Source organism: Hemicordylus capensis, chromosome 5 (assembly GCF_027244095.1).
Source record: "Hemicordylus capensis ecotype Gifberg chromosome 5, rHemCap1.1.pri, whole genome shotgun sequence".
In the NCBI taxonomy this organism is placed as follows: domain Eukaryota; kingdom Metazoa; phylum Chordata; class Lepidosauria; order Squamata; family Cordylidae; genus Hemicordylus; species Hemicordylus capensis.
In genome coordinates, this window is record NC_069661.1 from 30,406,858 (window position 1) to 30,433,342 (window position 26,485).

The following is a 26,485-nucleotide window of genomic DNA, read 5'->3' on the forward strand; positions in this document are numbered from 1 at the left end:
GGATGGATGTAGGCAAACACTCATCACACGGTGATGACTGTTTATTGGGGGTTCATTTATCCCTGCATAGCATCGCTCTCTGTGTCTGCTGATGTCTCCCAAGTGAGTTTGTTTGGACCAGGGCTGCGTTTGTTTGGACCAGCCCCCCCCCACCTTTTTATTTTCACAACAACCCTGTGAGGTAGGTTAGGCTGAGAGTGTGAGACTGTTCTATGGATACTCAGTGAACTTCAAAGTCAAGCAGGGATTATCCCAAAGCTCTCCGGTCATAAGCCCTATCCAGACATTATGTAGCATGGGTGTACAGACATCTGTACACTTGTACATGTGTTTGTGTGAATGACTGTACTTCTGTTCATTTTAAAAGTAAAACAGATACAGGTCCCTCAAATAAGAGTCTCCCCATCTCTGGCAACTTTTTAAAAGGCACGCATAGTCACCCAGGCTTTTAATTAGATTTATGGTTTTAAATTTTTAATGTTGGTTTTAAATTATTTTAATTGTTTAATTTCATTTTGATTTTAATTGTTTTGTTTTTGTTTGATATAAACCACCCTGAGCCATTTTTGGAAGGGCAGTAGATAAATCAGATAAATAATAATAAATAATAATAATTGCATGGTATAGGTAGAAAGTGCACTGTTCAACATAACCTGTGAATAACTGTATCTGTGTATAGATTTGTACCTGTGTGGAGGGTGCACTTGTTCGAGTGTGCACATGATGTCTAAATAGAGTTTTTTAGTTTAACACTCTGGCTACAACTTGGAGAAATATACTGGGTACATAAATGTGCAAAATATTTTGCTATCGCATTCAAGCACATAAAAAAACAGGACTGAAATCTTTTAAAATGCAAGCTGATAAAATCATCAAACTTGTTTAAAACATTGATAGCCTGAACATATTGGGTAGCATCTACAGTTGTCCTTACTCTGAAACAAGAAGCCCTTCTCTGAAGCAAGCACAGATGCTACCTGTTGTCACTTTCTCACCCTGATCTTCATATTTCTTCTGATTGCTCTGATTTGGAGTTACTTCTGTTATTTCTCTAACTATGACACCCTATTGGTCTGCTTCTTATAGGAGAAAACACTGGCTGACTTCCTAACTAACAAAGTACTCACATTTCTAGGGGCTGCAGGGGCATTTCAGGAATGTTTGTGCTGGGAGATGGGGACCTCCGTGAGGGTTGACCTCACACACAGCCGTAGGCTTTAGAAGTGTGAGCACTGCTTTGGGATGTCAGCCATGTTGTGATTCAGAGATACTGCAGGGAAACGTAGCCAGGCCAACATGGAACGTTCTGCTTCAAGAAATCCCCTGGCCATTTGCATGTCTGGGGAAGGGGAGGGTGATCTGTTCCTTCTTGATCATAATTCTTTACTGTTTGTGGTAACCTGGCATCTCTAGTTAAAGGGTTTTTCAAGTCGCTTGGCCAGGGGCGGAGCCACTATTGGGCGAACAGGTTCAAAGAATCCGGGCCACCACCAATCAGGGGCTGTGAGCGCGGCCTCAGACACACACACCCCACGTCTGATGTCAGACGTGGGGGTGCATTATTTCAGTCCCAAATGGGGCCAATCAGATTAGACATTGGGCTAAATGTTCCAATGATCTGCCTTGGTACAAGGCAGCTTCATATACGGGTGGTCCAAGTGACTTTATAGTGTTGTAAACTATATGCACTTTTATTTTATGCTTAATGTCAACATAGTGTTTCTTAGTGAATTGGTCCATTTTGTTTATCTGTAGCATACTGCAGTCTTTTCTCACTCCTTTGATACTTTATTTTTTTAGGATGTAATTAGGACCATTGTTCAGAGTGGCGGCATTAAGCACTTAGTTACCATGGCAACTAGCGAACATGTAATAATGCAGAATGAAGCTCTGGTCGCTCTGGCACTAATAGCAGCTTTAGAATTAGGTAAGTATCCCAACTGAATGCTTCCTGATTTCTCTCAAGTCTCTGCTCAAGAACAGAGCTCAAGGTAAAGACTTTACTGAATGGCGAATTGGGCCTGGCAAAAGCGGAGGCTTATGTAAGTGTAGGTGCCTGGTCAAATGGTTGTTTTTAAATGATTTTTGAAAATACAGCTGTTTTACCAGGCTTTTAGTGGGTTTTATTTATTATGATTATGATTAATTCGATTTCTATACCGCCCTTCCAAAAATGGCCCAAGGCGGTTTACAAAGAGAAATAACAAATAAATAAGATGGATCCCTGTCCCCAAAGGGCTCAAAATCTAAAAGAAACATAAGATAGACACCAGCAATAGTCACTGGAAGTACTGTGCTGGGGGTGGATAGGGCCATTTATTCTCCCCCTGCTAAATAAAGAGAATCACCACCTTAAAAGGTGCCTCTTTGCCAAGTTAGCAGGGGTGAAGCTTATGATGTTTTAAAGTTTTATTTATGGTAATTTTAATTGGTTTATATGATGTTTAGGTTTTGGTTGTTTTGACTGGATTGTAAACTGCCCTGAGGTTTTTTAGAGGGCGGTATATAAATGCAGCAAACAAATAAGTAAATAAATAATGAGGCAGAGGAGTGTCTGCATACAAGTAACAGACAGTAGAATTTGGCACTACAGGAAGAGGAGGATACACTTGACAAAGCTCTGCTTGATCTTTCAAGGTAGCTATCATTTACTTGATGATAAAAAGGATAATTGCACATTATGTGTTAATATGTTAAATGTTCTGATGCATTTTATTTACTTATTTTTAATTACAACTTTGAACAGAGAAGTGGTATGGGGGCTAGCATTTAATCCTGTTCTTGCTCACAAATTCCTTACTCCAAATATACCATACCCTCGCTGATGGCTCTCTCCCACCCCACAAGGAGAAAGGCAGCTGGAGGACAACCTGGAGTATAGTTAACTGGATTCCTTATAACTTGATAAACTGCTTCTATAATGCTGGAAAAACACAGGTTACAATTATAATGCAGGATTCTTTTACTCTAGACAGAGTAAAAAGATTGTGAAGTTGTTCACACGTGCACTGAAAACCAGGCTAAGTGAGACCAACCCGGTTTTCTCTCTGTGTGTGTGTGTGTGTGTGTGTGTGTGTGTGTGTGTGTGTGTGTGCCACCAGGAGCCATGTGGCTCCCAGCAGCAAGCCCACTTAGGGAGCCTGCCACTTAGCCTGGGTTTGGGGTTTGAGGGCACCCAAAAAGCGGGCTAAATGTTTGTGTGTCAGTGCCGCTCAACTTTGCACCACACCTACACACAAGGAGCCTCCCAACCGGTGTCAGAAGGCTCCCCATAAGGCACCGCACACTCGCACAGTGCATTATGGAAGCTCCAGGGTCCTCCCGGGCCCCAAACCTCCCGGCTCCCTCCCTGCTTCCAACAGGTGCCCGTAATTGTCTTGGTGGCCGACCTGGCTGCCCAGCAACATGGATGGGATCATCTGCAGGGGAGGTAACCTTTTCGCGCCTTCCTCCCCTCGCCCTGTCTGAGCTCATTCTCCGGTCCTGAGAATGGGCTCTATGAGTCGAAGTGGCAGTAGATATAATGTGATGCCTATTGTCCTCAATATCTCTTGGCAGTTTCCTGAAGAACAGCTACGTGAAGTTTAATAGCTTGCACACAAACACTAGCAGATCCCCATGGAAGACTTTCATCCTGTTCCAGCATGGGCTTTTTCTGTGTTGTGGCAGCAAGCTTCGTGGCACAGCTCTCTTCACTGGATGCAATTTGTAAATGCAACAGTGCTTTGAGAGAAGAAACAGCCTACCAACTGTGACTGAATATGTGTAGATCCTTGATGGATCAGATCAGTGCACGTATTGCCTAGTAGATGGTCAGCGTAGCCAACTGTTTGCGGGGCTTGAGAAGACTCTTTCCTTTTAAGGGGCATAGAAAGACCCACTTTCCCCTCTCCCAGCTGCCTATGGGTGATGATCAACACTGTAAATGCTCACCATCCCTATACTTCACTGACTACTACCCTCTTTATCCTGTTTAATTGTCCCTTTTCTCAGGATCATCTGTTGGCCAAAGATCCACCAAGCTATTCACAGAGAATGTATTAGATTTGTGATTTAGAAGATATTAAATTTGTGGTTTATCTGTGGATTGTTCTTGCCCCACCAGATAAGAACATATCATAAGAAAAACCCTTCTGGATCAGGCCCAAGGTTTATCTAGCCTAGCATTATGTTTCCCACCATGGCCCACCAGATGCCTCTGGGAAGCCCACAGGCAAGTGGTGAGGGTATGCTCTTTCTCCTGCTGTTGTTCCCCTGCAACTGGCATTCAGAGGCATCCTTTCTCTGAGCTTGGAGGCAGCCAGGCCATTGATAGATGTGTCCTCTGTGGATTTGTCTAGGCCCCTTTTAAAGCCATCCAAGCTGGTGGTCACCACCACATCCCGTGGCAGAGAATTCCATAGATTAATTACTCCTCGTGTGAAAAAGTACCTCCTTTTGTTGGTCATAAATTTCCTGGCAATCAGTTTCACATGGACATCACTATGTTTGAAATAGGTCCCTGTACGCCATGCAACACAATTATGTTTTTATTTTCTCACCTAGGGGATTTTTAAAAGGTATTAAAATTTAAATATAGCTTTTGTGCTCTTAGGTGAGGCATGTGTTAAAGCTGCACAAGAACACCCTCCCCCTTTTAATAGTAGAAACTTAAATATTGCAGCAGCTGGCCAAAGAATAAAGAAATAAAAGAGAACGAGTGAAAAGGGGGCCAGTCCTTCAGATTGACAGCTTGTATTTGCTTGGATTCTCAGCCACAGCGGAGAAGGATCTCGAAAGTGCCCAGCTAGTGCAGATCCTACACAGGCTGCTGTCAGATGAGAGAAGTGCACCAGAAATAAAGTACAATTCCATGGTGCTGATCTGTGCCCTGATGGGATCAGGTGAGTCATGGGCTATGCCCATGTTTTGTTTTGTGGGCTTGCTCAGAGCATGCACTTTTTGGTAAGGTAAAAGGGCTGCTTCCTGAGGCCTATTTAATCCAGATAGCAGCTCTAGTCCAGCTGAAGATAGTTATGATTCAAAGCCAAAGAGCCTTGGGCCTTGTCTATATATACAGATGAATGAGGTGCTTGAATCCTGAGATGCTGATAAAATAGCTTCAGCCACTTCAGAGTGCAGGCAGGAGATACCACTTTTTCTGAGTTCCTCCATGTAAACCTCTGCTGCAAGTAGAAATCTAGCATGTCAAGAAACACTGCATTCACCTAGTCCTCTCCTTACTGTGTTTTGTTTTCTACTTGCATGAAGTCTATGCATTTTTAAAGTGGTCTCCATACCTGCACCTTGAAGTATTGAAGATCATTCTGTTGCCTCAGGATTCCTCCACCTCATTCTGTGATATGCATAAACAGGCATAAATCAGCTAGTTGGTTTGGCGCTAATATATTGGGAAATCAGTGCACTTGGACCTGACTGTATCTCACCAGGAACCAGAAATGTAGTCTTAGCTCACTAGCCAGCTATTATGTGTGGTCGCCCCCAATCCTCTCTCTTCCCTTAGGTCCTTTTCTGGCACACAGGCAAAGGCTTAGGAGAGAGGTGGGTCTTCTGTTGTTTGTGCTGGGAGATGACAAAGGTAAGAAACCATGAGAGCCCTCTCCGACTTGCTCAGAAAGGATTCCTGCTGTTTCTTATCTTCCGCAAAATGGAAACAGGACCTCTGGGGAAGAAATCTGTGTGGTGATGAGTTTCCTGCTTACCAGAGGGCTGGACTCACCACTGGTGAGCTGGCAAGTAGATTTGTAGACACCTGTATGTCACTGTAATATGAGAATTAGCCCATATAAATTCCAGATTGAAGAAAACCTGACATTTTCCGATTCAGGTAGCTGCTATATATTCTGGTGCTTTTATTACAGAATAGAAGCATAGAAGAGCCAGCGTGGTGTAGCGGTTAGAGTGTTGGACTAGGACCGGGGAGACCCGAGTTCAACCCTGTGAAGTACAGGTGAAACTCGGAAAATTAGAATATCGTGCAAAAGTCCATTAATTTCAGTAATGCAAATTAAAAGGTGAAACTGATATATGAGACAGACGCATTACATGCAAAGCAAGATAAGTCAAGCCTTAATTTGTTATAATTGTGATGATCATGGCGTACAGCTCATGAAAACCCCAAATCCACAATCTCAGAAAATTAGAATATTACATGGAACCAAGAAGACAAGGATTGAAGAATAGAACAATATCTGACCTCTGAAAAGTATACAGTGTACTGTGCTTGATTGGCCAGCAAACTTGCCTGACCTGACCCCATAGAGAATCTATGGGGCATTGCCAAGAGAAGGATGAGAGACATGAGACCAAACAATGCAGAATTGCTGAAGGCCGCTTATGAAGCATCCTGGTCTTCCATAACACCTCATCAGTGCCACAGGCTGATAGCATCCATGCCATGCCGCATTGAGGCAGTAATTGCTGCAAAAGGGGCCCAAACCAAGTAGTGAATACATATGCATGCTTATACTTTTCAGAGGTCCGATATTGTTCTATTCTTCAATCCTTGTCTTCTTGGTTCCATGTAATATTCTAATTTTCTGAGATTGTGGATTTGGGGTTTTCATGAGCTGTACGCCATGATCATCACAATTATAACAAATTAAGGCTTGACTTATCTCGCTTTGCATGTAATGTGTCTGTCTCATATATCAGTTTCACCTTTTAATTTGCATTACTGGAATTAATGGACTTTTGCACGATATTCTAATTTTCCGAGTTTCACCTGTAGGTTAGGCTGAGAGATACATGACTAGCCCAGTGTCACCCAGTAAGTTTCATGGCTGAATGGGGATTTGTTGTGAGGAGAAACTTGAGTATGTAGTACACCGCTCTGGGCTCCTTGGAGGAAGAGCAGGATATAAAATGTAAATAAATGAATAAAATCTATCCAATCCCATTTCATGTTTCCAGCAGAGGTTTAGATCCAAACGCTTCATAAGAGGAATTTGTAGCCTCCAGTCATTTAAAATACTGGGGACCATCCTATTCTGCTGTGGAGAATCAACTTCTATCAGTTCCAAATGGCCATTGCTACCTCTGCATTAGCAAAAAAAAAAAAAAAAGTATACAAATTAGTTGTATGCTGCATAGCAAAAGAGAGTGAGCCAAGACTCATTGCCCTGAATAACAAGTCCAGATTTTTAACGGAACATTCTAAGGTTGGGACTGCTGCAAAAATAGGATTTTTGCCTCATGGATGCTTCTCTTTGAACTGTGGTTATCCCCTCCTAGATAGTGACTGCCATCCAGATGTGCGCAAAAGCACTTGTGCAATGAATTGCGCTAGTGTAAGAAAATTGCATAGTTGTGCAGCCACAAAGATGTTCAAAATTTTGCACTTGTACTAAAGTTCCCTGCAAAACCTGTGAGGCTTTGCATATCTTGTTGCATGTCTTTGCTAGTGCAACACTAGTCTGGAATACAGTTGCCAGACTTAGCGCAACAGCCTTGTGTTAGCACCACACATTTGCACAAGTGCTTCGTTAGTCTGGTTGCAGCCACTCTTTCTTTCAAACTAGTGGGGAAGCAAATTTATTTTTGCAGGGTGAGTTCTGCAGCAAAGGGCTGGAATTCTCATATTATATTGTCATACTGGCCTTAACCATGCCATGAAATGAAAAAAAAATAGTTTTAGCTTCCCAATCTGCAGCCTGTTCATGTTGGCCAAATGCAAATATCACTACAGCTTATCATCTGCCACTGTGTGAAGATAACGTTTGTGTTAACTTCAAAGTTAACACTATATAGTTCTGAAGATGCACACCCCACAAATATCGCAGGCAGGCCCTCTTTGTAGGTTCTTGGATGGTTTTCTGTAGCAACTGCAGTCTCCATCCTTGACAAAAGATTCTTCTGTAGAGGATGCTGCTGTCCCTGCTTCTGCCGTTGTGAATCAGAGAGCCTTCCTGTTCCAACAGAGTCTTTATGTTGAGGGAGCATAATAAGAAATGTAAATGTGTACATAACATTTAGAAAGGAAAGCAAAGCAGAGCATTCACCACAATGGGGTGTGTGAGTGTGGGGGTATGAAAGAGAGAGAAGCAAATGGCCCAAGACTCTTAGGCAGCTGAGCAGGACTGGGATTTCCACTGGAACCTATTAATACCCTGAAAGTAACACCTGCTCTAGATATCAAGCCATCCTGGCAGTAGGAAGCATGTGCTTCACACAGCAGAATAGCCTACATGTGAAAGGCCCATTCAATTGTGCAGTCGATGAAAAGGCCCTTGGTCCTGGCGTTCTCTTTTCATGGTCACACAGGAGGGAGTTAGAATGGACAGGCTGATTGGAAGCAGGTGAGCAAGGAACTTGGCACGCAAACAAGGGTCAGGGTTTGCCGCACAGGAAAGGAGGCTCTGTAAGCAATAGAGTTGATTAGAAAAACCTCTGCGGGTTGCTAAACGACTTGCGGCTTTGCCTGCCATGGCCATTGCCAAAGAAAGTCCTTTCACAAGGATCAGGCTTACCTAGAGTCCGACACCATGGAGGAGACTTCTAGTGATAGTGCCTAAAGCACCATCTATCATCTTCAAACCATGATGACTAAATTCAAGGCTTCGGGCTGTTAGCAGCATTCAAGATATATTTGGAAAACAAGAATTTGCACATCATAAGTGTATCATTGCACGTAAGTGCAACATACACACTTACATCCGTTTTTTCTATCATTCCTCTGTTGATATGATGCAGCTGAAGCTCATGTCTTAGCTGGGTGAATCATCACAATTAATAAGCGACAGCAAACCTCAATGCATGGAACTCTCCCCCAGTACATAAAGCATTGCTTTGATGTACTAAACAAATAGCCAAGTTGAAGCATTGTTGGGGTATTATGTAAGGGCCATCTCATTCAGTCACCTAAGAATGGGGAGAGTTTAATAAGCTGGCCCTCTCATTACACACGTGAAACACACATCGGTAAGTGGCTGGATTAAATTTCCATTCCTAGCTTGTTAATAGGCAGACTAGAGCTAGCCTGCCAGTTGCATCTCACTGACTAGGCATAGGATAGAGAAGGACCTGCATCTTCAGCCACCTTTCAGCTGCTTTCTTGTGCAGGTATTTTGAATGTGTCTTGAGATTAAGGTCTGGCAAAACAAAGAGAAGGAATTGGGTGGTGGGCAGTGGGAAATGGCTTCACTACCAAGCTAGAGGTTGCCGGTTCAAATCCCCGCTGGTATGTTTCCCACCTGTATCGGGCAGCAGCGATATAGGAAGATGCTGAAAGGCATCATCTCATACTGCATAGGAGATGGCAGTGGTAAATCCCTCCTGTATTCTACCAAAGACAACCACAGGGCTCTGTGGTCGCCAGGAGTCGACACCAACTCAATGGCACACTTTACTTTATAGCTACACAAAGAGGGGAAAGTGTACAACATGTGGCAGAAAGATTCCTGCTAGCATCCAACATCCACAACACTCTGTTTCAGTACATGGGCGGTTCTTGACTCGTCCATGTAGTGGTAGCTCTTGGCAATGCATTGGAAACTGCTTTTGCTATTAGGGGAAGGAAACTCAAAAGCTCTGTATATAAGAGAGTGGGAGCGAGCAAGTGCAAGAGTGAGTGAGTAAGACAGAAAGTGTGACAGTGTTCACATGCATATGCTCACCTCCACCCAGCCTCTGGAACATGGTCTAACCTGAGCAGCATTCACTACCACTTGCTCATATATCTGTCATATTATGGTAAGTGCCACACTTGAGAACTAAGGTTAAGATTCGCCTGGTTCGGGGGAGGGGGTGGATTCAGAAATGTTTGCAGGGTTTTTTTGCAGACTGGTTTTTGCAGCTGTGGCACAGTAAATGCTCTTTACCCATATGCAGTGGGATTGAGGACAGCATTTGGACATTTAGTTGGTTTTGACAATTACTGCTAAGTGTCCGACTTTGCCCTTTGACTGGTAATGCTTAAGAAGTTCATGAACAGTGGTTTCCATGATGTGCCATCTAAAGCTCTATGCGCGGCTGCAGCAAAGCAACCTCAAGGGAAGCCCCAGCAGCTGCCAAAGCAGTGTCACCATATTTATCATTCCTGCCAGTGGGGACACGTGCAATAATGCTGTGCTTCTGCCCCTGCCATCTTTTTAAAGCAGCGGGGCGTATCTGGCAGCTTCAATGCAGCCCCATATGGAGGCTTATGCCTCCTCCATTAGTTATTTAGTATATTTGTATAGCACCCAAAACTCACGTCTCTGGGCAGTTTATAATAAAACAATGCAGATTAAAATGCAAAGTCAAAGTATTAAAACATTAACAGTTTAAAACAATGATCGCCTCAGATGTGCATTAGACATCACACAGTCTTTTCCAAAATCTGATACTCTGCTGGGACATCCTAAATTATTGGTCTTTGCTTTGGAGCCCTAGGTTCTACAACAAAATTATGGGTAATGACAGACGAAAAGTTGCCGCTACTGTTCATTTCTCATTTGGAGCCTTAGGAGTTTCCAGTATAGGAAAAGGCCGTTTATACCCTCGGTCCTGACCAAGAAAGGCAAAGAGCAGCCTTAGTCCTGCATACATCGCTGAGCTTGGCTAACATGACGCACTGTCTACGCCTCCATTGTGGTCTGCCCATCGTCAGGAACGGGCAAACCTCTAGAAATGCAGCTTCCCCAATCGCTGCTTCACAACAGCATCGGGGCTGTCTTCAAAGTCCGCAGCAGCCCCAGGGCGCACCATTACAGAGGCCGCACTATTGGCAGACAAAGAAGTGCAGCAAGTTGTTGTGTGTGATAGCAACTTTACTTGTTGGCTGCCCTATAGCAAATTGTTTTCTGGGCAGCTCACAACAAAACAAGTCAAACACCTATATAACAAGACCAAAACAATTCCAGTACAGTTTTTTAAAAACCTCCATTTTAAAAGGCCTGGGTGAACAGAAAGGTCTTCACCTGGCATCTAAAAGGACCAAGTGCCAATGCCGGGCAGGCCTCCCTGGGGAGGCTGTTCCATAAACGGGAATATCTGTCTGAAAATCCCTTTCTATGCAAGAAGCTGGGAAACTGCTGCCACTTCTTCCTCACTGGACCCGTGTGGCGTCAACGAGGCCGCCATTCATTTCAGCGTCCCTGGGCAATCCAGACAAAAGAGCAGCTGTGCACATAAAGGCCCAGCGGGCATGTAACCGTCTTGCTTCTGTTTGACAGAACTCCTCCACAAGGAAGTGCAGAGCCTGGCCTTTCTAGATGTCGTCTCAAAACTCCGCAGCCACGAGAACAAAACGGTCGCCCAGCAAGCGTCCCTCACAGAGCAGACACTTGCTGTGGAAAGCTGAGGAAGGGGACCCACTCCACATAGCATCTCGTCACAGATCTCACCTTTTGTCCTCTGTCCTGCTGCTGCTGCTCCTGCCACATTTCCCCCCACTGTGTCACTCGTGCATGCATGTAACATACTCACTCTCTCTCTCTTTCACACACACACACACCCCAATTGAACTGCTGTAGGTACCTGTCCAAATAAGATTTCTATAAAACACCCATAGCTGATTGTCATCACATGAGCCTCTGTCTCTCTCACACACACAAACACAGTCTCCAGCCGTCGTCGTTCTACTTGTATTCTCGTTGCTTGGGCCACATAGTAGAATGTGCATGTTCTAGTCCTATAATAATGTAAAAGTGGTACTACTTTGATGACTCCTCCCCTCACACCCCTAACTCCGTAACAGTGTACTGCTAACTTAGGGACAAAAACAGGCGGCAGCAAAGCTAGGCCGGACGGGGTATGCGGTGGTTTCAGAGAAGGGGGAAAGAAAGCACCTCTCTTGGGTGCTTTTGAAACCAAGGGGCGAGTGGAGGTGGTCTTGCTGCTCATTCACGGGTCTTGCCTATTAATGTCAACCCCATGGTACCTAGAGGTAACATAATAAAAAAAAAATCCAGTGCTCTCACCGTTTACCCTGTGTCTTGCCTGTCATTTTGTGTAGCCGTTCATTTATTTGGAGGGTGGGTGGGGTTTGCATCCAGATTTTTGTGCTTATGAATAAAGCAGAGAGTGCTAAGTTATGGGGTCGTAGAGGTGCTATAGGGAGCATGCGTCATCCTAAACCACTTAGAGCCCATTGAAATATGTAGCCATTTGCTTGAATTGTACAGGCCTTACTCACGATATAGCACACCTCCTGAGACAGAACATCGGGGATCACTTGAAAGGGACTCATAACAGAACTACCCATCAAGGTTGTGGCTTCTAGACTACCATGCTCTCGTGTTAAGTTTCCACAGAGAGAGAGAGAGACTGATGCGGCAGTTTCAAAAAAAGATTTGCTTTCTCCCATATGCTCTACAGTGGTTCAAATACCTGAGCACCCTGTCTTACAGAAGCTCTAGTATGTTTAAATTTGACATGGCTTGTCTGCTTCAGGCCATAGATTATAATCAATACTCTCTCACTGTAACTCAATAGTAGAGCACCTGCTATGCTTGCAGAAATTCCCTGGTATCTCTGGAGAAGAGTGGCAGAAAGCCAAAGCCTGTTAGGGTAGACAGTGGCCAGCTGGAGGGACCAGTGGTGTGGGGCAGTAGAAGACAGCTTTAGACCATAAGAACAGTCCTGCTGGATCAGGCCCAAAGCCCATGTTGCCCAGCATCCTGTTTCACACAGGGGCCAACCAGATGCCTCTGGAAGCCTACAGCAGGAGTTGAGGGCATGCCCTGTCTCCTGCTGTTACTCCCCTGCAACTGGTACTCAGAGGCATCCTGTCTTTGAGGCTGGAGGTGGCCTATAGCAGTCATGTGCACGGACCGGTTCAGAGGCCATTCTAAAGGCCTCCAGACCGGTCCGGCACGGGGTGGTTTTGGTTCGGGTGGGGGGTTCTAAAAAGAATAGGGGGGGGGCTTTACTCACCCCTTCCAAGAAAGTCCGTATTCTCTGTAGTAATCGGGCGGCAGGGTGCCGCCCGCTTCAATCTCCGGCGCGGGCTCCTTTTTGTAAACATAATCGGGCGGCAGGGTCGCTCCCAGTCCCTGCCGCCCGCCCTCCTCAACTTTAAACTTCAAGCCGAGCAGGCCTCCCTCGGCTGGCGGCCGCCCCCTGTAGGTTTCAGGGGGTTCCCCCCTCCCCGCCGCCCCCTTCTTGAAAGATGGTCCCCAATTACCAGGGGACGGCAGGAGAACTCCCTGCCGTCCCCTTCCCCCTTGCCGGCTGGGCTGCAACTGGCTTCTAGGAAGCCTTTCGCGCAGGTGCGCGAAAGGCTTCCTAGAAGCCAGTTGCAGCCCAGCCGGCAAGGCAAGCGGATGGCAGGGAGCTCTCCCGCTGCCCGCTCGCTAAAGTAAAGTAAAGTAGCGAGCGGGCGGCGGGAGAGCTCCCTGCCGTCCGCTTGCCTTGCCGGCTGGGCTGCAACTGGCTTCTAGGAAGCCAGTTGCAGCCCAGCCGGCAAGGGGGAAGGGGACGGCAGGGAGTTCTCCTGCCGTCCCCTGGTAATTGGGGACCATCTTTCAAGAAGGGGGCGGCGGGGAGGGGGGAACCCCCTGATACCTACAGGGGGCGGCCGCCAGCCGAGGGAGGCCTGCTCGGCTTGAAGTTTAAAGTTGAGGAGGGCGAGCGGCAGGGACTGGGAGCGACCCTGCCGCCCGATTATGTTTACAAAAAGGAGCCCGCGCCGGAGATTGAAGCGGGCGGCACCCTGCCGCCCGATTACTACAGAGAATACGGACTTTCTTGGAAGGGGTGAGTAAAGCCCCCCCTATTCTTTTTAGAACCCCCCACCCCAGTGCCGGACCGGTTCCGTGCACACCCCTAGCCTATAGCCCTCCGACTAGTAGCTGTTGATAGACCTCTCCTCCATGAAGTTATCCAAACCCTTCTTAAAGCCATCCAGGCTGTCACCACATCTCGTGGCAGAAAATTCCACAAGTTGATTATGCTTCTGTGTGAAAAAGTACTTCCGTATAAGAACGGAACAGGATATGGGCTGTGTGTGCCCATAGCTCATAGAACTGCTGCATTATATCGTCTTGCAGAAAGGACAAAACGATGAGGGATGGAACCTGGAGAGTCTAATTCATTCATCTTTTTGTAGAGAACAGATAGCAGCCGTCAAGCCACATCTCTCCCCCCGCCCCATTTCATTCATGAGCAACTAAGACTTAAAAAGGATAAAACTCTCCCCTTTCCAAGTCACTATGTAAATTCATAAATATGAAGACTGAAAGTCCTTGCAGAAAGGGGACCTTCATAAAGTATGTCATGCAGCCAAGCAGGAAAGGAAAGTATTAGATGAAATGTAATGGCAGCAGGTGCATTTCTTGGCTGAAAGAGCTTACCGGATTTCTGAGAAAAGCCATATGTGGCCATAGCCTACCTGGATTTCCAACAACTAGGTAGTCTTCTTTGCTGTATTTGAGAGTCCAGGTATAAGAAAATGTGGATGGAAGGAGATAAGCATTCTTGCCTTCCCAAGCGCAAATATAGCTAGGACTCTGTGTACTTTGCATTAAAAGAAAATTCTACAACCAAAGAATTCTGCAACCAGAAATACTGGATTCTGTGACTTGCATATGTAATTCATATTGACCATAGTTGCTGGATCTCATCTTCTGCAAGGCTTTTCTTCAGCCCCCTAAAATATCAGCCTACATCTCATCCTGATCATAGTTTACCCACCAAGGGCAAGAATCAACAACCCTAAATGTTAACAGATGTTTATTTTCCTAGTAATTTATCTGATTCTGCAACTTCAGAAACTGGTTTAGTTTTTACTGTTAACATGTTTGTATGACTGAGTGTAAGGGGAGTATTCAAGCAGACCCAAATGTCACTCAAGTTTATTTATAAAAACTGTAATTATACTAACAAATTGCATATAAAATGATTTACTTCAAGTAAATACAGAATACTGCACAACTAGTAAAACTATATTGTTCATCCAATGTATTAACATTCCTAAAAACTGCATTTATTAAAAAAAAATAATACAAAGAACATGACAAGAAACCACTCCAATATCTTAAAATGAACACCAAGAAGTTGTGTTAACTTCATGTATTAAGTCCAGTCACATCGAAATCCACATGGTCTACAATATACCAAATTCTAATATGAAGATGACACAAAAGCAAAATATATCCACTTCTAGACTGAGAGTGACCACCTGGCAATGAGACAACACAATCTCAGTCCAACTGTACGGGCATGCAGTTCTGTTATAACAATACTTTCAATCAAGTAAGTGTAATTGGCTTTTACAATCAATTTTGCAACTTACAAGACTCTCTCAACACAGGAGAATACATTCGTCTGAAAATTAACGACACAATGGTAAATACACTGAGTGCCCTTCACTGGGACGTGCAACAATTTAGGGAGGAGTTGAGTATTTTTCTGTATGAGAAGCAGGCAGTGTTAGAGACTCCCATGCCCGGTCTGCTCCTTTGACGTTTGAGTGTGAACAGAACACATCGGTTTCTGGCTCATTTTTTGCTAGGCACATACTATGCAATCAGACACACTTACAGGTGTAGCTTATTTCATCATCATTCATAGTGTAAGTAGTATCTACAGTGGTTCAGTATGGCTGACCCTTCGCTTTAGGAAGCGCTTAACTTTATCAAGAGCACACACAGACACTGTTTGCCCCTCAACAATGTTTCAACTCAAGTGCACTGCACGGACTTAAGACCAACCATAGTGCGGTCACATAGGTGATGCCATTCTTGGTTATTCCATAATTCGGGGGCTCTCAAAATTGGGTCCTGATATAATGTTGGACTACATCTCCCATCCCCAGCCACAATGGCTCTTTGACCGTTGTGGCTGGGGTTGTTGACAGTTGTAGTCCAACATTTCAGGACCCAAGTTTGAGAACCCCGGCCATAATGTATTGAAATGCACTGCCTCTCTTCCCCCATGGCATCTGCAAGCAATGAGGGTGACACAGTGCTACATAAGATTGATGCCTGGTTCAGTTCTTATACAAATGGAAGAAGATCCTGTTGTGCTGGATTGGATTGGATCTCACAAATCTGGATTGGGAAAAGTCAAGGAGAGGGGGAAGAGAGATCTCATGATCTTGCTTTGTGGTCCATATTTCATGATGAGGGGGCACATCTACTCATGCATCACAAAGATGGACCTTTGGTCTGGATAACCTCTGAACTGGATTAGAGGCTCACTGGGGGTGGATGGGTGGGAAGATGCGGAAGTCACTGTAAAGCCCTGGAATACCTACAGCAGATGTTCATATCTCCCCCAAAAGAGAAACTAGCTATTCCCAATTTAAACACAAAACATTTCCAGGCTAACCGATGGTGTTTAACTCTCACTGCCACCCTCAATTGTGTAAAATTTTGGAGCTGGTCCCCGGAATAGAGAGTTTTCTCTCTGAATATGTCATGGAGAGAATTCCTGAGAAGCAATACACTTAGCAAAATTTTTAAAAAGGATCAAAATTAAATCTCAAGATGGGTTATCCAGGAGAGATCACAAAGATGCACAGGCCTAGCCAAGATGCACAGTATCTATTCATGGCTTTTCAAACTTAGTGTATCGCTTTCCACCTGTACCTTTCCATGTCAATCAAACATTTCCCACCATGTCCGGTGCAGTGGTCATGTCCAGAGCAGACCACACTAAGGATATCTAGGTGTTGTGTGTTGACATATCCCAAAGCAGGAAGATAAAAACGCTGATGCACTTCTATATTCTAATCATGGTGAATGACATGATGCGCATCGTACCATCTGCGTGATGCTCTGCACTGGGGTTGCTGTGTTGCCGCTGCTCAGAAAGAGTGGGTGTGCAAGCAGCACTACTGCAGTTTCCCCCATTTAGCACTAAGGCTTGTTCTGAACGGTATCAAGGCTGCTTATGAGTCCACCGCAGCCCCATTACAACATTACAGAGATAGTAGGCTGCACATCATGTCAGCCACTGTGTATTATGAAGACTTCTATTATGCCCGTATGCATCACGAGTTAAGTTTATTTTGTTGTTTAAAGCCTAATGCTATTTACAGGCTGCATGGGCTGAGAGCACGAGCCCCAAACTGCTTACAGAATTAGGTAGGCTCTAGCGACAGAGGAGCTTCCTTTAGGAACTGAATGCATTTCAGCAGCACGATCCACCTCAAAACCACACCTCTTTCACACAGAATCTGCACGGGTGACCTGTGCTTCTGCACAGCAGCAGGGACACCATAGCTGGGCCTTCATTGTTTTTATGAAAGCTTCATTAGCTTAATTTCTGCACCTCTGGCAGAAGAGGTGCAGGGGTAGTAAACATGGTGGCAACCCAAAAGGTACATCCTACTCAATTTTTCAGGGAAGTTGGCCTGAGTGAGCATCTAGTGCAGCACCAGCCTGGGAGTGAAAGAGTGCTTTCCTGCAAGTGCGCTCTTGGGGGATGCTTGAGGAGAAGAAAGAGAAAGCACAGTGACTGCGGACCTGCTCAGGCCCATTTGCAGGCAGGCGTCCAGGAGAGTTGATTTTAATATTCCAATTTAAATACTCTCTTCCAAGATGTTTTTGGTAGGCATGACTAATGAAGATAAGATTCATTTTTAAGACAATACCAAAGTAAAACTAGTAGATGAAGCTCCTGTGGTTTCAGTTGACAAATATCATGGCACAAAGCAGAGAGTAAAACAATGGAGTTCAAAGGAGTTCTTAATAATAAAAATAGGGGCAGTTCTCTGACCCGTTTTTTTGCCAAGTTGCAGTTTTGCCCAGCAGACACTAGATGGCAGGCTAGTAAAGCATTCCAGGCTTGAACCAATGGATACAATAAGCTCTTAAATTTTAAATTGCAAGCAAACTCACCTCGCACGTTATACTGTCCTCGGTATACACACTTGTGATGAATTACAATCCTTTACAAGCTGCAGTCCATTTGCATGCTGATATTTACATTTCAGATATTATTTACACACCAGGTGACCCACCGAGGCCAGATTCCCTGTCTTAATTTCCAACAAAGTCAGGATCCTGCTGAAACAACAAAGGAGGACTCTGCTCCAGGAACAGAGGAGAATCAAAGCAAAGGTTTCCCCAGCTTCAGACTGGAAGAGTTAGAACTGGAGCTCAGAAGCTTGAGCCAAGAAGGATCACTAAACAAAGAGGGAATTCAGTATTTCCAGATGTTACCAGTACTTGAGCAAACAAAAAAAGAGTTGAACCAAACTCAACCAAAAAAAAGAGAGAGAGAGTTGAACCAAACTTTAAAAATTTTAATTTCTCTACTTAGAATCAGGGCTGCTCAACTTCGGCCCTCCTGAAGATGTTGGCCTACAACTCCCATAATCCACTGTGGCTGGGGATTATGGGAGTTGTAGTTCAAAAACAGCTGGGGGGGGCCTAAGCTGAGCAGGCCTGTAGAGCACAGTATGATCACCAAGTATGAACACCTCTTGGTCTTGACACATGGCAATCATCTGCTGTCCCTCCATAACTGTGAACATTTGTCTAGTAAACACAGGATTTTTATCTTTCTAAGAACTCCTAGCAAGCCAGCAGGCGGTGCATTCTCAAACAATCATTAAGTTTGTGATTTGTGCAACTGGGCTCTTGGGATCAGCCATCAAGCAACATGCCAAACACAGGCAGTTAGTGAAACAAACAAAAACCTGGAGGGAAAAACACATCAAAACAAGGGGAATAATCTTAATAGCAACCTTGAAGCAAGGTAATAGAAAATAAGGTGTTTTTAAATAAAAATAAATCAGTTTTTAGTTCTCTGTTTCCTTCAGTACCCAAACAAAACATCCTGTACACACACAAAAGTTCCAGGTTTTGAAAAAAGAAATCACCACTTTATCTGTTTTAGGTCTACTCCTCTCTGGAACCAGACAAGACAGCAACTCCTGCCCTACCTGGCAGGAGAGACACCTGGATAATGAAAAAGGTTTTCCCAGGGTGAGGCTCATCCATTGCACTGCGGGTGTGCTATACAATCACAGCCAGATATTCCAACACTTGGCATTTAACCATTGACAAAAAAGGCTTTAAGCATGGCCAAGTGACAGGGAACAGCCACCATGTGATCACACATACACAGAGTTACAAATGACTGCATGAACTCACATATCACTGGGGGAAAAGAACCATGACAAAGGATCAAAACAAGACAAGAATCAGTCACGACAAAGCTGTGGATATTCAAGCAAAAGAATGGAGATTCTTCCACAGGAACCTACAGTCGCAGCAGAAGCAATAAGGAATGTTTCTTCAACATACTCATTGGCACCCTGGGCATGTTGGTGTCTTAAATGTCTGGAGCATGCTACTCCTGAGCTATCCAAACTGAAGTTGTATCAGAATATTATGATTACACACACACACACACCCCGCACCATATTTGTATTTTGCCACCCCAAGCTGAAATGTTAAACTCCCTTCCCTTTGGCAACTCCCCAAACAAAGCTAAAAGAAGCAGCAAAGACTTGCTGAACAATGAAGTCAATTTGATTTTTTAAAAATATATAATACACTTACAGAGCCACTGGAGTTGCACATCTCCAAGAGTGTGGACAGTGTCCAACACTCAGTCAAACAGAGTCTCCTAACAATGAGGTAATAACAAGACAAGCATGTAGATGGAATGCTTAGCAATTAAGATAGTGGTTCAAAATGGCAGTCAGTGGGCTAGACATTCAGGCCATTAGAACAGCCCTCTAAAATAAGGGATAGTTTGTATGAGGATGCTTCAGTTTTCCTTCTCAGATTAGGATTTCTACATAGCTCTGCCCCCTTAGCATCTGGAAATTTACTTGCACTATGTCGTATTTAAGATACCCATCATCAGCCCTTTCCATGTACTGAAAAGAGTTTAACTAAAATGTTTCCCAGACACAAAAGGATCAGGCTCCACTGCATCATCTTGATAAGAAAGCTAAATTCAATATTTTCCACAGAAGGCACCATTCTCTGTCGCTGCTTAAATACAAGTCAAATATAGACACCCACATCCGAACCCTAAACACATTCTTTGAGAAGTAAGCCCGACTGACCCCAACAAAACCCACTTCCCAAAAGGAAGAGGGTTTTTTTTTTAAAAAAAACAAACCATATTTAGGATCACAAACAGTGTGCGTTTTAGTGTTTCATTCTTCTGTATTGTGCTTCCTCCCAAATTATAGTGTTTTCTCCTGTTTCAAAACTGGGGACTTTAAATGTCCAACGGCTACCTCACACTTAAAAGCCTTTTTAAAAATATACTATTTAAATAAATCATCGAGACAGCAATCAGTCAGAGGAGTTTTTGTTTTGTTTTTAAAGAGAGACACAAGTGGTCTACAGGGGCAACTGAATGGAAGAGAAAGCATGGAAGAACACCCTTCCCTCTCCTTACAAGATGAGGGGATGCAAGTTATTGACACGTCACCCACTTTTACACTAATAAATAAGCAAGGTGGAATTGGAAGCCTACCGAATAACACAGATACCAAAAGAAGGCGGCAGCGGCAGCTCACTGAACAGATTCCAAAAGATTATAGCAACAGCATGCAGGATATGGCTGGAAGCAGAAGCTCCACATCAGGAGGACCGAAGGGTGCATCTTGTACATTTGTCTAAATGTGTCAAATGCTAGGCATAACAAGAAGAAAGCAACCACGATTCCAACAGACTTGCTTCCATAGAATCCACACGTTTACACACAAAATTTGGTACACTGTGTTGTTGTTTTTAATTTTAAGTTCACCACATTTCTTGTTCTCCTCATTAGAACGTTGGTCTGAAACCTCACCATTCACTCTTACAGTATATATCACTAACACTTTTTTAAAGGGTGAAGAATGGCAGTAACCCTCGTTTCCCCAGATGTGTTGATTTCAGGAGTCAAATTCCATTTCCCCCACTAGTGAAACAAGGTTGCAGTCGGTCATGGGATAATTAAAGGTCTTTGATCCCCAACAGATGTTACCGAGTAGTTCCTGAAGGTCCTGCGAAGTGCGATTTTTCTTGCTAGGAAGCAAAACATCCAAGAAGTGAAAAGTGGCTCTCTGTCTGATGGATTTCTTCCCAGGAGTGATGCTGCAATGCATGCTACTCCTCTGGTGCACACTGAAGAGAGAACTTGCCTCACGTTTGGCAGCTACCCAAAGTTTGAGTCACAGAGAACAAATAGCGCAATCACTACCCTACGCTGTGACCAAGGTCCCACCAACACAGACTGTTTCCCACGAAGAGGAAGAAAGAGCAGCCACCCGTGGGTCAGTCAAGGATACAGTAGTGATTCACGGCTCAACACCTTTCCAAGTGGAGATCTGCAGAGGTTTCATTGGCAAGAAAGTGGCTGGAGCGATCCCCCCACCCCCTGGACAAAGCAAGGGGCTGTTGCAGTTCCAGCCATCTGAGAACTTGAGACTTTTCCCATCACCCATTTCCATATAGCTTGGTGTCCAAGTGGCCCAGGGGAGGTCCCCAAGAGTTGAGGTTGTCCAGTGTCTTATGTTGCTTGTGTCAACCAGTTTACCAGCTGGCTCTGACAGCTTCGATATCACTAACCAAATTCTGGGCCAGGCATATCCCAAATATCTGGAAGAAATGAGATTCCAGGTTAGCAAGAGCCAGACTGCAAAGGCCACCACCTAGTTAGACCACTAATAGAGATGTGCATGAACCAAGCTTTTTGCTCTGGTTCGAAGCCAAACCGGTCTGTGCTGCCATCGAACCAGTTTGGCGGTTCAAGTGCAGTGGGGGGAGCAGCAAGTGACACCTTTAAAAGTGAGTCCCGCAGATCTTTACCTGCTTGCCTGCGGCTCCATGTGGTGGCACTCTACCCAACAGCCCACACAGAGTGCCAGCACACCCAGGGCCTCCACACATGTGAGGATGCCATTTCCGTGCTCAGCAACATCATTCTGACCATGCAAATGGCTGCCGCGCAGGCACAGAGGCCATGTGCATGCCGTAGCTTGCGCGGGCTGTTTGGGGAGAGCACCACAGCAGCAAGAAGCCACATGGAGTGCCAGGCAAGCAGGTGAAGACCTGCTGTACTCACTTTTAAAGGCTCTGCTTGCTGCTCCCCCCGCTGCACTTGAACCGCCAAACTGGTTTGACGGCAGCATGAACAGGTTCAGCTTCGTAAACGGGGCATGAACGTCTCTAGCCACTATATGTACTCTAGAAATAAAATCTCGTGTTATAAATGCAACAGCAGAAATTTTATTAATTAATTAATTAATTAATTAATTAATTAGATTTGTACACTGCCCCAAACTTTCGTCTCTGGGTGGGTAACAATAGCAAAAACCAGTAAAATATATACAAAAACTTAAAACAATTTAACAATTTAAAAATCATCTACAAATTAAAACCTTAAAATTTTAGAGAACTGAAAAAGCTTGGGTGAAGAGGTGGGTTTTCAAATGCTTTTTTAAAATTGTCAGAGATGGGGAGGATCGTATCTCAGTGGGGAGCGCATTCCACAGTCTAGGGGCAGCAACTGAGAAAGCCCATCACCATGTGGCCACCAGCCGAGCTGGCGGCAACTGGAGACGGATCTCTCCGGACGAACACAGTGGGCAGTGAGGATCATAATGAAGAAGACGTTCTCTTAGATACCCAGGGCCTAAGCCATTTAGGGCTTTATAAGTTATAACTAGCACTTTGTATTTTGCCCAGAAACCTACTGGCATTTACGCCTCATGGGCACGGAAGCAGTCTCATTCAAGTAGAAAGCAAACCTGGTGGGGGGGGGGGCAGGGGGCGGCGGCAGGGGGAGATGGAGTCAAACGTCTCAGCACCTATGCAGGAGGGTCTTGCACATCTAGGCCTACATATTTGAAAGGAAATTGGAGTTCAGTACCATAGGCCCTTCTAGAGCACTACAAATACTCATTATATTTTCCAAAAACTCATAAGAACACAAAAAGGCCCTGCTACTTGAGGCCAAAGGTCCATCTAGTCCAGCATTCTGTTTTCCACAATGGCCAACCAGATGCGCAGAATTAGGAAATGCAGGCACAGAGCCCTCTCCTCCTGTAGTTCCCCAGCAACTAACATGGAAATAGAATGTAGCCATCAAGACTAGTAGTCACTGATAGACATGTCCACCATAAGTTTATCTAATTTTTAAAGCCATTTTGTTTAGTGGCTTCCGCCACATCATGTGCCATGAATTCCATAACTTGATGTGCTGCATGACGAAATACTTCCTTTTGTCCACATACTCCTGCCAATTAGTTTCACTGGAAGCATTGTGAGATGTCTATAGGCATCAACTCTCAGCACCAACAATTCCTGTTGGCCACTAGGGACATTAAGAATAGAGGCAGAAAATGTAGCACTGCCTCCTTGTTCTTCAGTCTGTGCTCTAAGTCTGTCCTCACTGGTGGGCTGATAGGACACTCCCTTCTTCTAGAATTCTCTCTGCTCCTTCTTCCTTCCACCATGAGGTCGCTATATACAGGGTGTAGACTTTCTATCTAATTTTGTAACTTTTTCAAATAAAGCTTTACTTGTTTTAGCCCTTAATCAGTTGTCTCCAAATCTCTTTTGTGAACTCTGTTCTCATCAAATTGAGGTTCTCTGCTAAATAAGGGGTTGATTCAAATTCTCCCAGGGTTCTAGCCAAACTATGCCAGCAAATCTGGAGAACGGCACAGTGGCCAACAGATTGGAAGAGGTCAGTCTTCATACCCATACCAAAGAAAGGAGACTTAGCAGATTGTGCAAACCATTGCACAATATCCTTAATTTCACATGCTAGCAAAATAATGCTCAGAATCATCCAATGCAGATTAGAGCCCTACGTGCAGAGGGGAATGCTGGATGTTCAAGCTTGTTTCAGAAAAGGCCAGGGAACAAGAGACATCATTGCTGACGCACACTGGATAATTGAGAAAGCAAAAGAATACCAGAAAGAAATCAATATGTGCTTTATTGACTATAGAAAAGCCTTCAATTGTGTCAACCATGTCAAGCTGTGGAATATCCTTAGGAAAATGGGCGTCCCAGAAAATCTCATTGTTCTCATGGACAGAAAGCAACAGTCCAGGTGGAACTTGGTGAAACAGACTGGTTCCAGATCGGCAAAGGAGTAAGACAAGGCAGTATTATATCTCCTTATTTATTCAACTTATATGCTGAACATATATTCGGAGAAACTGGATTGGAAGAAGATGAGCGTGGTTTTAAAGTTGGAGGAAGAAACATCGATAACCTGGGCTATGCTGATGACACAACTCTGATAGCTGAGAATGCGGACAATCTGCAAGCTCTAGTAATGAAAGTCAAGGAGCACAATGAAAAAATGGGACTACGACTAAATGTAAGGAAGACTAAACTAATGACAACAGGTACAGCAATCTGTCTCAGAATTGACAATTAAGACACTGAACTGGTGGATAGCTTTTAGGATTGGCCATCAACAGTAAAGGATCCAGCAGTCGAGAAATACGCCACAGACTAGCACCTGGTAGGGTTATAATGAAGGCCCTGGAAAGGATATTTAGATGCCGTGATGTGTCTACACCTACAAAGATTAGAATCATTCAAACAATGGTTCTCCAGATAGGTAGCCCGAACATGCTTGTGAGATGCAGAAGCAAGTATTGGCTCGCAAGTATTAGTTCCCACAGATTTTGCATGACAAAGTTCACAATCAGTGAAGTGATGTACACTGGAGCGAAACATCCTAACTTCACAAACACCAATGGGATCTCAGGTGGCAGGGACAAACAAGCAGGAGAATCTTGGCACTGTGGTGGCAGCATAATGAAACATCAACTAAGTGATCTAGGGATTATTAGGAATGAGACTTGCTGGGGGTGGGGGCACTTGAAATACTGTGTCAGTTCTGCTTGCCCTCTCTCTAAAAGAGTATCGTAGACCCAGAAAAGGTACAAAAAGGGCAAGGAGACCAATAGAGTTGTTTCTTTACAAGGAAAGCCTTGGGGCTTTTTAAGCTTAGAAAAATATGGTTAAGTTGCAGGGGGTGAGGATTGATGAGATTTCAAAAAGTTATGCATAATATAGAGAGAAATGTATTCCTCTCCTAAATATCAGAACTCATGGTCATCCAATGAAGTTGATTAGGACCAATCGGTTGCCTAGGCAGCTGTCTTACACTGAGTCAGACCACTGGTCCATCTAGCTCAGTACAGGAGGACCTCAGTATTCATGGGGGTTCCATTCTCAGTTAGTGCTGTGGATATTGAAACTGTGAATACCAAGGCATTGGGGCAATGGAAATCCGGGGGTTAGGTTCCTGGATGCTTCAAAAATGGCTGAAAACGACCCTAAAAATAGCAAGAAAGTACCCTACCATGCTCCGTGGGTCCCCCGCATTCCAGCAATGCCCTCCAAAAGTGCTGAAACCTGGTTTTTTGCAGAGGAGAAATCGTGATTTTTTCAGACCTTTTCTTTGTCAAAATGATCCATAAAATGATCCCGCCTCTCCAGAACACAAAATGGTGGCTGGAATTAACCTCCACAGTCATTCTTGCTGTCTCTGGTCCACGGATTTTACCTTTTTTTTTTTTTGCTGGGTTTTCCTTGCATATACCAAGGTCGTGTGCCAATTATCCAACCGCAGATATGTGAAACCATGAGTGCCGGGCCCACGATTAATGAGGTCCTACTGTACTGTCTACATTGATTGACAGCAACTTCCCAGGTCACAGACATGGGTCCTCTTCTAGCCCTACCTTGAGGTGCCAGGGATTGAAACTGGAACCTTTGGCATGCAAAGCAGATGCTCTGCCACCACTGTGGCCTCAAACCCTGAGCCAATTCAGAACAGGCAGGGATAAACCTCTTAAGCGGTTAGGGTGGTTTACCTGCAGTAATGCAATTCCAATGAATATGCCAGCTACTATAGTGAGGTTGTCCTGAAGCCATTTCTCAAACTGGGGGACACAACCTTTTGTGTAGATGACAATCTGTTGGTCAACTTCCTGTCAAGAGATGGAGGGAATGAAAACAAAAAGAGAGATCACACACCTCTTTCACTTTTTGTTCCACCCCTCACAGATGTTTAATAAAGAGAAAACACCACTTACTGGTTTTTGCCTGGCATCATAGCCACACTGAGTATTAATGACATCTTCCTAGAACAAAACAGAGACAAATGCACCAGTGAATTTATCTCATCATCAGCCACATTTCCATGAGTTGGAGTGGATCTCATTTTCATTTTTTCTCCCCATCTATGTGCTTTCTGCTCAAAGTGTCCTAATCCTAATAAATAACTAAAAGTGGAACAGGAGCAGGGGCTTAATCATGACTGAAGTGGTAAACTTGTGTCTGGGCTGTACCATTATAGACTTCAGGTGGTGGCACAGATGACTGAATGCTCTGCCATACAAAAAAAGAAAAATTTCTTGCACATAGAAAACTAGCTGCTAGGGATAAAGTTAAGCTAAAATGTGTCTCAGTTGACATGCTAGCTTTCTATGGGCATGGAACTGTTTTTGTATTGAGGAGCATTCAGACAGATGAGTGAGCCCCTATTTGCAGTCTGAGGTGGTACAGTCCAGACACACATTTACTGCCTCAGTGAGAACCATTTATTGTTTTTAAATCCTGCCTTTCTCCCA

The 26,485-nt window shown here is 44.4% G+C and overlaps 2 protein-coding genes across 10 annotated transcripts in view; one reads left to right on the forward strand and one right to left on the reverse strand.

Moving 5' to 3' along the window:
• The window catches only part of RAP1GDS1 (Rap1 GTPase-GDP dissociation stimulator 1), a 180,885-nt gene extending 168,981 nt beyond the window's left edge, over positions 1-11,904 (forward strand). For 4 of the 6 annotated variants that reach the window (XM_053255245.1, XM_053255246.1, XM_053255248.1 and 1 more), the window contains 4 exons: positions 1,801-1,927; positions 4,755-4,883; positions 5,504-5,578; positions 11,154-11,904. In XM_053255245.1, coding sequence (XP_053111220.1) covers positions 1,801-1,927; positions 4,755-4,883; positions 5,504-5,578; positions 11,154-11,281 — 459 coding nt within the window. In that variant the 3' untranslated portion in view covers positions 11,282-11,904. The remainder of the gene's footprint in view (positions 1-1,800; positions 1,928-4,754; positions 4,884-5,503; positions 5,579-11,153) is intronic. The other 2 variants (XM_053255247.1, XM_053255249.1) reach the window with 1 other exon arrangement.
• Positions 11,905-14,758: 2,854 nt separating this feature from the next.
• The window catches only part of TSPAN5 (tetraspanin 5), a 124,189-nt gene continuing 112,462 nt past the window's right edge, over positions 14,759-26,485 (reverse strand). For 3 of the 4 annotated variants that reach the window (XM_053254085.1, XM_053254084.1, XM_053254087.1), the window contains 3 exons: positions 25,949-25,996; positions 25,727-25,843; positions 14,759-21,479 (listed from right to left, as the gene is read on the reverse strand). In XM_053254085.1, coding sequence (XP_053110060.1) covers positions 21,414-21,479; positions 25,727-25,843; positions 25,949-25,996 — 231 coding nt within the window. In that variant the 3' untranslated portion in view covers positions 14,759-21,413. Of the gene's footprint in view, positions 21,480-22,627; positions 22,720-25,726; positions 25,844-25,948; positions 25,997-26,485 lie in introns of those variants that run through there. The other variant, XM_053254086.1, reaches the window with a different exon arrangement.